Source organism: Anolis carolinensis, chromosome 3 (genome assembly GCF_035594765.1).
Source record: "Anolis carolinensis isolate JA03-04 chromosome 3, rAnoCar3.1.pri, whole genome shotgun sequence".
Lineage (NCBI taxonomy): Eukaryota > Metazoa > Chordata > Lepidosauria > Squamata > Dactyloidae > Anolis > Anolis carolinensis.
The window spans coordinates 238,965,255-238,979,783 of record NC_085843.1 but is presented as its reverse complement, the minus strand read 5'-3'; the positions used below and the strand labels follow the sequence as shown (position 1 = coordinate 238,979,783).

The 14,529-nt window shown below is 39.0% G+C and overlaps 1 protein-coding gene across 3 annotated transcripts in view; it reads right to left on the bottom strand.

Moving 5' to 3' along the window:
• The window catches only part of senp2 (SUMO specific peptidase 2), a 35,787-nt gene that overhangs the window by 12,769 nt on the left and 8,489 nt on the right, over window positions 1-14,529 (bottom strand). For 2 of the 3 annotated variants that reach the window (XM_062976467.1, XM_008106408.2), the window contains exons 4-13: window positions 12,595-12,667; window positions 10,293-10,374; window positions 9,342-9,498; window positions 8,348-8,458; window positions 5,979-6,082; window positions 4,684-4,738; window positions 2,979-3,143; window positions 2,491-2,622; window positions 1,737-1,940; window positions 1,575-1,654 (exon numbers count right to left, since the gene is read on the bottom strand). In XM_062976467.1, coding sequence (XP_062832537.1) covers window positions 1,575-1,654; window positions 1,737-1,940; window positions 2,491-2,622; window positions 2,979-3,143; window positions 4,684-4,738; window positions 5,979-6,082; window positions 8,348-8,458; window positions 9,342-9,498; window positions 10,293-10,374; window positions 12,595-12,667 — 1,163 coding nt within the window. Of the gene's footprint in view, window positions 1-1,574; window positions 1,655-1,736; window positions 1,941-2,490; window positions 2,623-2,978; window positions 3,144-4,683; window positions 4,739-5,978; window positions 6,083-8,347; window positions 8,459-9,337; window positions 9,499-10,292; window positions 10,375-12,594; window positions 12,668-14,529 lie in introns of all 3 variants that reach the window. The other variant, XM_062976468.1, reaches the window with a different exon arrangement.

The window sequence follows — 14,529 nt, the reverse complement described above, 5'->3', positions numbered from 1 at the left end:
GCAGTTACTGTAACATGAATATAGAAAAAAGGTGAGTATAATTTAAGATGAATGTGTAGTTAAAGGAGATATTTAAAAGTAATACAACCAGTTTTACAGTGGTTTCATACAGGCTTGTCCAAGATTAATTTATTCACCAAGAGCCACAGCCATATCCAATATGTGATGCAGAAATATTATTTTATGAATTATTTTATGGAGTTGATATGGTATTAATACAATATGTCAGAAAGCAGCTTGTCTTGGGTCACTTGTTTACAGTCAAAGAAAGCTTTTCAAGTTTTATGCTAGGTATTTCATAGCTCCTAAGAGCCTTCCTACAAGGAAACATGATAAAAAAGAAAAAAAACTCATTGAAATACCTAGCATATTTGACACTTGGAGTGGATCATTTTAAACAACTGTTCCTGTCAACAATAAAATGATTTCCATAATAAATATGAAATGAAACTAATAATGCCACAAAAAGGTAGAGAGAATCTGTTGAACGAACTTCAAATTCCCTCCTCTCTCTCCTGCACACACCCCATCATCAGTCCCTGTGTCAGCTTCATTTACGAGGCCTGTCACCTACCAAGAGGCACTTCCCATTTTTCTTCACATGTCAACTCCCATCTCATGAAGCAGGAGGGAGTGATGAAGAGTGCTTGACCTCTGGAAGCAGGTCTCATTACTTCCTGGCCAGCCCACTGCTACTGTTGCTGGCCACTGCTGCTGGCCCCAGGAGGAAATGCCACCCCACCAGACAAGAGAGCAGGCTGTGTTTCCTACCTCACCTTCCCCGCACCCTCCATGCACAGCAGAGCAGAGTTGCGCGAGCTATTTAAGACTTCTATTCTTGAATTGTTTTTTTGGTGGGATGGGGAGTAGGGCAATCCCTTCCCACAGAAGAAGTAATAATAGTAATACTGGGGAATCTCAATTATCCTGAATGACTGGCACCCCTACATTTCTCACCCAGTGGTGGCAACACTACTTTGCAATACCTAGCTGAGCCCATAGGTTACTGAAAAAGGGCTCTATCTGCAACACCCCAAATCCCCACAGGGCTGAGCAGCAACTGGTGTGTGGAGAGAGCAAATATGAAAGAAGTCCCTCATAATAAAATGGACGAAGGGAAAAGGGTGCAATTGTCTCCATCCTTCACTTGTCCCCAGGAAAGGAAACTCCTCAGCCCTGCGCCGCCTAGCCTCACTTCTTTTTCTCATATTAGGCAGTAGTCCCCTGCATCAGAACGTAAAGTCAAGAATAAATGGCTCTAGAAATGCCAACCACCACAACTGCTGCCATTCAGCACCTGCTACTCAGGAGCAGCAGTATTCACCAGCCATTAATGTGCCTTACTACCCCCCTGCTGCCCCTTGCCCTTTACTGTCCTAATGCACTCCAAGCAGCTTTGCGCCCAGTTCCAAACCCCATACCCCTGTGATTGTTTTTACTCATTCCCTTCCTCCTCCCTCCCCCGCATCTCAGCTGACAAGGCACCCTCTTATTGCAACACCTGGAGTATTTTCCTCCTTACCTGGCACATCTGAATGGCCTTTTAAGTTTTTATCAGTAAACAATTAACTTACAGCAATTTCATACAGATGTTGTGGCCACTTTGTCCCATTGAGTCAAAATATTTGATGGTCTCCCTCCTCATGTCTATGACCTATTATCAAAAGAAACATGTGAGTGGGAAACTCAGCCATCTATATCCTCTAAAAAAAGTGAAATAGTTAAAAGAGACTCACCACTAATGCCCAATGTACCCTTATATGAATTGGCACCAAGATCAAATCATGTTGGAATAAGTTCACTTCTTTGGTCCATCTTCGTACCGCATTATAGCCTGCAGAACTTAACTTTGGATAGAAGAAAGTATTGAAAGCATAAAGAAGTGGTAGTCCTTGTCTCTTATTTCTTTCCACTAAAAGATTCATATAGAAGTTAATGACCTATAATGGGAAGAAATAAAAAAAGGAAAATATAAATTAGACACCAATCCACAAAGAAGGAAATTATTACAAATTAGGTGGCAAAATTGTCAAGTTCCAGAATTTACAGTCAAACTCAGGAACTGCTTTGACTTTCAACTCACTATAAGATATTGCTTCTTCATAGATTCAAGGTTTTGTCCATATTTGTATCTGTGCTATCCATTACTTCTTGGAACCGCAATATTATAAGGGAGGAGAGATCATTATCATCACTATTGTACTGAAAAATAATTTCTTCCCCATTACAATATTCAAGAATCACAATAGGGGGCAACAATTAAAAACACAACACATATAAAATTAATACATATTAAATATAATCAAAGCAAAGCAAACATTCATAATATAAAAATTATCTGTTTTGGGAATACTGATATTTCTGCTAAGCAAAGATCATTTAAACTTTTGAGATATTTATTCTCAAGTAAAGGAAGATCAGCCTATGAAACCTTACAGCTCTTTCCATAACAAAAAAGAAACCAGGCTTTAGCTAATATTGAGAAGTTACCACATCGTTGAGCCATTGTTGGTTTCTTAGAGTCTGAATGTCTCCTCGTGTAATATTCAGCTTGAAGGCACTTGTCAAAACTTCATCTTCTTGGCCGTAACTTAGTACATTTGCTATCTCTCGCTCCATATGCTGGAAGGAAAAAGTTTTATGCAATGAACTTCATAATCAAGGAGTACCAGAACCACACTAAATCTCCCAGTGTTCACATCCCAGGACGTGTGAAGGGCAGGAAGCTGGAATGTCTCAACATCTCAGCATTGTTCAAATACTTTATACGTTTACAAAACAAACTGTAGCTCGTTGTTTGTGATCTACTGCATGTATGCCAGCTTGATCAACTCTATCCAGAAAAGTTATTTTTAAAAAATAAGCTGTGGCATTTCCTATTAATAAAGTATTAGGGATAAAAGAGATCAGTGACAATTTTCAGACCACATTGTCCATCTAATTTGGAATGAACCCAAGAAACTTTTCAAGAACACTACCTCTGTCAGGTCAGAAAAGTGCTCTGTAGTCTTGTCCAAGCTGAGATATTTCTGTTCTTTTATTTCACCTAAACAGCGCCTTCTGTCAGAAGAGCCTTCTTGTCCCAGGTTTAACTTAAGTGATACTTCTTCTGATAATTCATTTGCCATGGGGTGCATTATATACTGTTAATAGAGAAAGTTTACCAGTATGAAATGCAATAGGAAAGGTATATTCAAGATATTCCAGAGACAGAGAATCCCCATGCAATCAGCATAATTATTTCCAACTTGGAACTAGATATTCTTTGCTTCATTGGTAACATAATAACCAATAAGATATATAGAAGTACAGTAGAGTCTCGCTTATCCAACGTAAATGGGCCAGCAGAACGTTGGATAAGCGAATATGTTGGATAATAAGGAGGGATTAAGGAAAAGCCTATTAAACATCAAATTAGGTTATGATTTTACAAATTAAGCACCAAAACATCATGTTATACAACAAATTTGACAGAAAGAGTAGTTCAATACATGGTAATGCTATGTAGTAATTACTGTATTTACGAATTTAGTACCAAAATATCATGATGTATTGAAAACATTGTCTACAAAAATGCATTGGATAATCCAGAACGTTGGATAAGCGAGTGTTGGATACGTGAGACTCTACTGTACTAGCCTATGAATTTAAAATAAATAAAATAATGTGGAGAAGGACACGATAGACCTAATCGCTGGTGGAGGGAAGCATCATGATTATTTTTCTACAAATGGGGTTGCCAAGAGACAAGAGTAATTGAAAGATATCCCCTACCGTATTTCCCCCCCTTACACACAAAACCCCCTCCCATGGGCTTTGTTCAATGCCTGAGATTGTTTACTCCGTATAACAGCACAAGTGGGGGAAGGTTTCAGATACATGTAACGTTACATGCTGCCTTGCACCAGGTCAGATTGTCTGTCTAGCTTAGTGTTGTATACTCAGATTGGCATGATTTTATTATTGCACTGGAGGCCCAGCCTGTTATTCACACACTATGCAAAATAGAATACCTGAATTCCATTTCAACAGCCTCTCATTAAAATTCCATTCCATTCTCAAAATTCCAAAACCTGGACTTAAGACATAAATCATCAAGTATAATAATGTCCAGGTTAGAACGGCCAGAGCCCTTCCTAAGAAAAGTAATTGACAATATCCAATGTGCATCCACAGGAATGTGTTTCTGGTTGGAATCCCACATATATGTGGGAAAGGGGCTGCCTTTATAATGAAATAACCAAGTCTACTAGGTACTCTTTTAACATCTCAGGATGTTCTTGAAGCAGCAGCACTCAAGCATTATGAGAAAGTTGCCTTAAGTTTATCTGATGAACTAGGACACAGGTCCGATTGAATTATAGAACAGAGAGGAGAAGACATTGAAAACAAGCTAAATAGCATAATTGCCAGTCACAAATAGTGCCTCTGCTGCTTGAGTTCATTTTATAAGTACACAAGATCACAGCTAGCAAAGCTAGTATGAGCACCACAAAATCTAAAAAACACAGCCCTATCTCCTTTTCTCATAATTTCCCTTGTTATTTTATGTGATAAATATTATCTATTGCAAGTTGTTTTAAAAGTCAGCCTTCACTGAAAGGTGGATTCTAAATAAAATATTAATCCCATCTTTGACATATACGAAAAACAGAAAAGCCACACTACTCCATAAAGGTGTACCTCTTTTTTCCGGACCACTATTCTGTCTGGTTCTGAATATCTTTCTGTTGTTAAGCTGTGAAAAGCAAAAATTAGTATCATTTGAGTGGAATTGATGATGCCAAAGAAGATGAAAGCATTTTTCCCATCAGGATAACTTCTTACTGGCATTTTATTCCCACTATAAAAAACACAAGGGAATGAAGTAAAGGCAACTGCACAAGTCCACCAAGATCATATAACAAATGACTACATGAGCACCGCTGGGTAGGGTAAGGTAATCAAGACATCTGACTAGACATTTAAGATTCTGTGGGTATGGTGAAGGTACAGACACTGTGAGTGCAAATCTGCTTGAACCAACAGGATTCTCCCTTTCTGCTCCCTTTGGTAGATCCCTGAAAATCTTGTTTAGAAGATTGAAATCTCCAAAAAAGACTTTAAGGGCAGGCAAGGGACTGCAGTGGGGCAGAACGAGGACTGATCTCTTTCCCATTCCACTGAAAAAGATTTGATCCAGTGCTTTGGGGCCTAAAAATATTAAACTATGCACTAATGAACAGTAACAGCAGACGTTATGTTGTTAGCATTGAAAGAGATAAGGAACATCAGTTTTTTCCATCTTACCTAAACAATACCCCTTTCCTACCCCTTCCCCCCCTCTCTCCCCCTTGTAATGGCTTAAAGTATTCAAGGCAAAGAGAGAGAAAACAGATTTATAGAGTCAAGGTTCACAATGATTCACATTACTTTGTAGCTTCTGTATTATCTCTTTACCTATTCAGTATCAAGATCTTATTCTCCTCTTGGCAAGGCAATGCAAATGAGTACTGTTCTTGACAAAAATCTAAAAGCCGATTGGTTTAAAGCTGGTTTCTGATTGTTTTGTTTTGTTTGCTTTTTTGTCTTTTTTGTAAACACTTAATTACAGCTCTCAGTTCACATATCACAGCACGCTGTGATTTACATGCTTAATTCCGGCTTGTTTTTTTCCATTTATGAGCAGGTAATAACAAAATGACAGGAAAAGTAGGTTTACCCACCCATAGATATCCTACATTATTTAATAAGGGATGCTGATTTAGTGTTACTTGTTAATGCAGCCACTATTATTATACCAGCTCATGAATTGTGGTGAAACTTCCAATTCTAGCACAAAACTGAATTCATCTGAAGCTGCTTCCTTCTGCTAAATGCCAAATTATCTTTCAAAATGAAAAAGCAAGAAACCTCTGATTATCCAGTTCTATTTAAACAAAGTGCTCAGCCAGTTGATTCTGTGCCTTTTTAACATGCCAGTCTTTATCGAAACTTACTGTAAGTGCTTGGCAATGTTGGGGCTAGGATTATTTTTAAAGCGCTTTTCTTTTTCTTGCTCCAGCAGTTTTTTGTATTTCTCTCGCTCTTCATTCTGAACTCCCTGGGGGAAAAGATGAGCATGAAGTTATTTACCACTAGAAGTAATGGAATTTACGCTTGCACTGGTCTAAAAATACTCACAGTAGCCTAAATCAGAGGTCCCCAAACTAAGGCCCGGGGGCCGGATGCGGCCCTCCAAGGTCATTTACCTGGCCCCCGCCCTCAGTTTTATAATATAATATTTTTATATCAGTTTTAATAATATAATATGTTGTATATATATATAATATTGATAAAAATAGTATAATGTTATACAATATAATACTAATAATAATACCATATAATAATATTAATTATATGTAATATATTACATATAATATTACAGTATAGTGGTACAGTATAGTGCGGACCAAAAGGTCCCAGGTTCAAATCCCGGGAGCGGAATGAGCGCCCACTATTAGCCCCAGCTCCTGCCAACCTAGCAGTTCGAAAACATACAAATGTGAGTAGATCAATAGGTACTGCTCTGGCGTGAAGGTAACGGCACTCCATGCAGTCATGCCAGCCACATGACCTTGGAGATGTCTATGGACAACGCCGGCTCTTTGGCTTAGAAATGGAGATGAGCACCAACCCCCAGAGTCAGACATGACTGGACTTAACATCAGGGGAAACCTTTACCTTTTTAATGCTAATATTGTGCTATGCTAATAATATAATATATTGTATGTACTGCTCTGAGTCCCCTTCAGGGTGAGAAGGGTGGGATATAAATGTAGTAAATAAAGGTAGTAAATAAATAAATAAATAATTTTAGACTTAGGCTCACTCAAAGTCTGAAATGACTTGAAGGCACACAACAACAACAATCATAATTAATTTGACTATCTCATTGGCCAGTAGCAAGCCCACACTTTCTATTGAAATCCTGATAGGTTTATGTTGGTTAAAATTGTTTTCATTTTTAAATATTGTATTGTTCTTTAATTATTATTGTTGTATTGCACTACAAATAAGACATATGCAGTGTGCATAGGAATTTGTTCGTATTTTTTTTCAAATGATAATTCGGCCCCTCAGTAGTCTGAAGGATTGTGGACCGGCCCTCTGCTTTAAAAGTTTGAGGACCCCTGGCCTAAATAGTTAGGCCAGTCTGATAAGACAAGTGGATGCTATTATTTCCAAACATACTAATAGGAAAATAAGGTTGGGTGAGTTTATGATTCTTATCTCATTCAGAGCAATAATAATAATAGTAACAACAACAACAACAACAGTTGTTGTATGTTTTCCGGGCTGTATGGCCATGTTCTAGAAGTATTCTCTCCTGACGTTTCGCCCACATCTATGGCAGGCATCCTCAGAGGTTGTGAGGATGCCTGCCATAGATGTGGGCAAAACGTCAGGAGAGAATACTTCTAGAACATGGCCATACAGCCCGGAAAACATACAAAAACCCTGTGATCCCAGCCATGAAAGCCTTCGACAACAACAATAATAACAACAAAAATAATAATACACTTTATTTATATTTTGCCCTTCTCCCCTAGGAGATTCAGGACTTTTTTACATACATAGGCAAACATTCAATGCCTTTACAATCCTATACACACAAACACAGGCAAATGCTTCTCCTTTTCATTTCCGACTTTGGAGGCGGTGCTCATTTCTGGCTCTGGGAGGTGCTCTTTCTCCATTATCAAGCTGAGGACCTCTGATGTTACTTCCTTGTCATATGGCTGGCAAGATTGCTTGGAGTGTCTCTGCCTTTTCCCACAGAGAGCGCTACCTATTTATCTACTCACATTCACATGTTTTCAAATTGCTAGGTTGGCAAAGAGCTAGGGCTGACAGATGGGAGCTCACCCCCATCTCGCGGATTTGAACTGCTAACCTTTAGGTCAGCAGATTTAGTAGCACAAGGGTTTTGCCCATTATGGCACCATTATTTAGAGCGGGGGTCCCCAAATTTTATAAACAGGGGGCCAGTTCATGATCCCTCAGACCATTGGAGGGCCGGACTATAGTTGGCCACCAAGCAATAATAAGAATAATAATAAAGAGTGTTGGAAGAGACCCCTTGGGTCATTTAGCCCAACCCCCTTCTGCCTTTGTGCCATGGAGGCCGGATAAATGGCTTCGATGGGCCACATGTGGCCTGCGGGCCGTAGTTTGGGGACCTCTGATTTAGAGTAAAACTAAATAAAACCATCATTCTGTATTTCTGAGTAAATATGCACAGACCAGGTGGCAAATGATGTGTCACAGGTCAGGTACTACTGTTACATAAAACTAGAGAAAGGGACTATGGATTAAGATATCAGACCTGGCTTTCATGCCACCATCCCTCCATTTGCACAAACTGTTTCTTCATGCACCCCACTGGACTGTTGAGGAGAAAAATGGGACGAAGATCCCTGCAGGCCACCTTGAACTCCTTGGAGGAACAAGAGGCATGTAATAATACAAGTTTTCTACTTTGATATAAAAGCTATAAAATTAACCTCAACTGAAAAAGCATCACTCTTCTATAGAAAAGACTGTAGATAATCCAGCCTACTTTGGATTCTGACAGAAATACAAACATTTATTTAGTAGGCTCAGTGTGTCAATCAGATCATTTACACAGAGCACTATAAAATGGCTTGTACCAGAACAACAAATAAATCTTGAATCTATTATCTGAATTGAGAGCCCTTTGTAAAAAGCATAGCCAGTGCCATTTCTGTGACTGCCTGAATCAGCAATAGCATACTGCTTCAGAAAAGTCATAATTTGTCTCAATAAGAAAAATGGCCATGACACCAATTGTATAGGAAAAGTACCCCATGTCTGAGTTACATGCCTCTTCACTGCATCAGATGACTAATTGTAAGACTAACAGTAATATCCCATGGGTTATAAGAGAGATGTTCCAGTTGTCTGTGAATGGAAGACACTTCCATGGTATTTATACAAGCCTCTCTCAACATGGTGGCCTCCAGATGTATTTAGACAACCATGCCTATCACTTCCTCTAGCAGGGACTGCTGGGTGGAAACAATGGCAGTTGAAGTCAAAGAATATCTTAAAAGAAACCAGCTGGATTTACAGGATTGTTACTTTTGGGATAACAGAAAACAATTTGAGTGAAAAATTATATTATCCAACATGCACAACGCATATTCTTCCAGTTTAATACTGAAGATCAGACCATCTTGATATACATCCATTTAACTGTCATAACTGGATCAAGCACAATATTTAAATATTTTGTAGTCATTTCTCCACAAGTCAATACATAAAGATACTTTAAAATATAAGTGTTATATATCACTTGCCTCTTCCACAGTATAATGAGGTCTCCTTAAATATCGTCCAGCATCTAGAGCAGAACCTTCTACCTTATGCCGGTGAGTAGCAAGTCCCCATGGTAGCAATTCTTCTTGAAATGAACTATGTCTTTTCTTACTATTTTTCCCAGCATTACAGTCATACCTAGTAAGAGGAAAGGAATTGCATTGTTAATCTTGCTGTGAAAACCTGGAGTTCCCGATTTGATCACAACAAACTATTCTGGGAAGTACGCATCCGAACATTGTTAAACACTATGCTCTTCTTTACGACATATTAGCACAGAATTTCAGCAAAACCTAAAGTTATGCTGATCTCTGTTAAAGTTATGGTTGAGCTTCCTGCAGGTATTCATTTAATCTAGTCTAAAAAACTTTTCTGCATAGAGTGGCCTGTTTGTGGACATATCTATTGTTTGTTCTCCTTGCGTTCTGAAATCAGATTATTACGTGACTCTTAAAATTCCTGGGATTCACTGCTCACAATGGACTCAATCCTCAGTCGTTAATATCCTAAATTATTAGAAGTGTTAACTTTGAGAAATGCTGTAGGAACTGCACATTGAATGTGTTCTTTATTTTTGTCTTTGTAATAGTTAAAAACAGCCTTTTTAAACTAGAAAAGAACAAGACAGTAGAATGTTTAGAAATGCAGTCTGAGTTCTATAACTGTTGTTCATCTGACCCTAATTAAGAATTTACATGGATGATTCAAATATGTTCTCTAAGTTGCAGTATAAACTTAGTCAATGAAGAGAATCATGCAACATATTTATGTAATACTACAATCTCAAGTAGTGCATGACTATTAATTCATATGCGCCATATAAGTTGCAAAGCATATTGTGGAAATATGTTTGGAAAGGTTTTAATGAATGGCCATTACTAAGAATTTCAAACATTGAGATGGCAAACTGAAGTACATGCAAACTATGTTACCTTAGATAGGGCATAACTCTGTGGTAGTCAGACAACACTTCTACATCTGGATGCACACTGGTACCACAACTAGTTCTCTTATCTATAGAAAAGATAGTGGGATATATTAAGAATATGTGTTGATTTCAGAGAATGATCAAACCTTTTCCCCACTTGTAAAGGACGTTATACGCTTCTAAGATTGGTTCCTAAAAGCATTTACTCACTCAATAAATGTATTTACAAGTCACTATTTTAGCCTGCAATTTACAGATACAAGCTATTAAAACTTTAAATAAGAATTTTTTTACTTATAAGAAGAACTCCAGCTTCCTATAACAAAGTCTGCAGCCTTTTCACATAAATAGATCTTATAGATAAACAGAGAGAGAGCGAGAGAGAGAGAGAGAGAGAGGGAGGGAGAGAAAGAGAGCAGGAGAGAACAGAAGCATCCTAAGACATAAAGCTGGGGTGGGAAACACACACTGCTCACCAGACAACAGGACTGCAACTCTCTGTATCCCCCCAATTTTTAAGTTTGAAAAAACCCTGAAGATGTACCCCTGGATCATGTAGGGAATATGCCTCCTCCCTGTTTTGAAAGAAACTGAACACTCTGGAAGAAGCCATTTCGAAGTTTGACCAAAAAAAAAAGGTATCCTGGGTCTAGAACAGCCAAGGAGGGCAATACCCATGGTGAAATTGTCCCCAACTTCAACACAAAGACATTGAAACTGAAATCCCACAAAACAAAAACAAATATAAAAATTGGGATGTATACATTCCGGAGGGTGCAAAAAATGCCCATATGTACCCCATAGACTGCAGCTGTCATACAACTGGAATAGAAGAATAAAACGCATAGAAGGGCTATATAGTATAATGTGAAGACAAGGGATAGGGTGGGTGAATGCCTCTACATGTTTTGTTTTTAAACACACATAATGGATCCTGAGAAAGCAGGTCAGATTAGCCTTAACTGAATTTTACAATTTAGTCATAAATCCCATCTCATTGGGATTAAAACATGACTAACATCTTCAGGATTCAATCCAGCACTGTTGAAATTCACACTATGTTATGCAAGAATACTTACGAAGTAAAATAATTATGAACACCACATATGAAGATACAAAAACAAAAGTAGGTGCACTAATTCATAAGAAAGTTGCAACTATGCAGTACCTTTCAGTATACTTTTTCAGTTAATGCTCCACTTAACATTTCATCTTCAGCATTGCTTACAAAGACTATTTTGCTTATCTCAATTTCAATTCTATGTCACCTTGAAGTCTAGTACCTGTAGACATCCCTTCAGCTATGACAAGCCTAAATAAGGTCAGGTGCAACCCACTGCCTTCAGCAGCTAGATAAAGACTTGGACAGTGTTCACCAATGTCACATGATCTCAGATTAAAGAAACCTGTTTCTGCAAGGCCTGAAGGTTTTTGGAGATCATATCTAAACAAACCACAATGCAAAGCCTAAAGTGTTATCAAAACAAGTGTGGAGGAAAATGGAACAGAAGCACCAATCAGAGCTGGAAAATATGCCAAACCAGAAAGGGGTCTTTATTACAGACCAACAGATTTCTTTCATAGCAGAAAAACAAAGATGAAAATAGAAATAGTAAACAGGAAATTTTAAATTTCCCTGGCTTCGAATTCACCACATTATCTACCAGTACTTTGTCTCTAATTTTGCTATTAAAATGGGAACTATCAGGCCATTAAAGCCCCTTTTATACTGTGCTTATCTTCCTGTTTTAAATTTATTTTTAAAAAAGTAAAAAAATCCCAACTATGGACATCCCTTGGAACATGTTTATATCAAGTCTTACAAAATAAATGAATATTCCTCTACCATGACTTTGCCTAGAGAAGATTGCTCATCAAACTCAAGGCACAGAAACCTCGTGAAAAATAGTTTTCTACCCTGGTAAGACTAAAGCTGATTTTAATATATATATTTATTGCAATACCACCATCCCCACCCCCCACTCCAATATCCATGGGTTTTGCATCCACAGATTCAACCAACCATAGATTTAAAATATTTGGGGAAAGGAATTCCAAAAAGCACATTTTGATTTGACCAGCTCCCAATTCTTGTTTCACCTTGAAAACGTGTAAGCTTGGCATTCTGGTTGGTCTTAATAAAGCTAAAGGTATAATATATAACCACTATGCAGGAAGATGCATTGCAATAAAAGGTATAACAATCAGTAGTCTTTAATACTTCAAGCATTTTTATTCTATAAAATATTGAATAAGATGATATGCTAAAACAACAAGTTCTGAAATATAGTCACTGTATCACTTACCCAACATTAGCTTCCCAGTGGTAGGTTTCATTTGCTTGTCAGAAAAAGTACCATTTGAAGCATTCGAAAAAAACTTGAAGAAAACATACACATTTGGGTAAGTTTTAGTCTTATGCCAAATATATAAAACCCATACAATTCCGCTAGTGTGGTTGTTTTAATACAGGCATACCTCATTTAACAACACTTTCAATAAAGAAACCCTGTTTTACAAACTGTTTTATGACTAGCTGAAAGGTTTATTATTATTATTATTATTATTATTATTATTATTATTAATATCCTGCTTTATTTCCCCAAAGGGGACTCAAAGCAGCTTTTAGTAGCATTAGTATTGGGAATATGGTTTAGGAGGGTTGGAGAAACCATTATTTCTGTGTCAGCCTGCAGAGCATGACTGTAGTAAACAACACAGTGAAGCTGAAGATGAGATAAAGTGGGATTTCACTCTAGACACTCCAGCTCTAGCTGTGTGCACCTGACTACAACAGTGAAGGTAAACAGCAGCTCCCTTCAGAAGCCCTTGCTGCATGCAGGAAATGCTAAAGCAGGAAAACAGACGTCTGCCCTACCAGTTCCCTCGAATATCATAGATCTATATGTCTGGCCATCAAAATAGAAATCATAAGAAAAGCAGAGTCTGTCAGGACCCAGGCTGCGGAGCACCAATAACCATGCGCAGAGACCAGAATCTATCTAATATCTTTATTAAGGAAATATATAAAGTCAATAAAAACAAGTGAAGAATAAAGTTCAGAAGTAGACCTTTCAGGAAAGGTCTAATATAGTCCAGGAAAACAATGTCCAATATGAGATATTAGAGTCCAAAGTTATAATCCAATAACCGAAACACACACTTTGCCAAGCAAAGCGTGGGGAGATGACAAGGTCTTTAGTCCAAGGAGGCTTGACAACAAGGCTGGAAAACAACTAGATACTTGGGTAAGCAAGACTTGATACGAGGCAACAAGGAACAAGAACTAGGTCCGTGGCAAGGTCCGTGAAACAAGGCGGCTTGAAACTTGGTCCGGGAAACAGGGAACTGGAGTACGAAGTCTACACACGATCTCACTCCTCAAGCTGACGAATTGACTCCGCAAGGTTTCCTTCGCGGGGAAACACCTAAATAGGGTCTCGCTTCCCGCCAGAATAACATTTTCCCTGGAGAACTAGAAATGAAACTCAACTCTGTCCAGATGCATGACTCCTCAGAATTTCCCAAGGGATGCAGACCTAATCAGCTATTTTTTGGCTGCGATCCTGGCGCTTCGGCGCTTCGCCTCCCTAGCGCCTCTATCTTTATTATAATTGTCCTTTCGAGAAAACGGGGGAGAATTCTGCCCAAGGCTTGTTTGACTAACTTCTTGAGGGCAAACATCCTGCAGGTGCAGGGGCTCCGTTTCTGGCTGAAACGGTGTAAATCCCATGTTTTCCTCTTCGTCTGCCACAATAGTACTAGGAACGGGACTACAAGGCCCATGAGACATCACACTATCCCCCTCAAGGCCCCTCTCCAAAATGGGCCCTCTTCCCGAGGTGCGGGGCCGCGGCTTGGTAGGGTAGGCCTGATGGAAGCGACGAACTAAATCGGGGGCATGGACTGTGGAAGCGTCTTCCCAAGAGCGTTCTTCGGGCCCAAAACCCACCCAGTCAATGAGATACTGAAGGCGGCGGCGATGAAAGCGAGAATCCAAAATGTCCTGAACCTCGAATTCCTCCTCCCCGTCCACCAAAACAGGGGCGGGGGCCGGCTGGTCCACATCGGGGCGTACCCCATCCGCCGGAAGGAGCAGGGAACGATGAAACACCGGATGAATGCGCATGGAGCGCGGAAGTTGGAGCTTGAAAGTCACGGGGTTAAGTTGCGCCACCACTGGATAGGGACCAATGAAACGGGCATCTAACTTCCGGCAAGGACGGTGGGAGGGCAAAAAG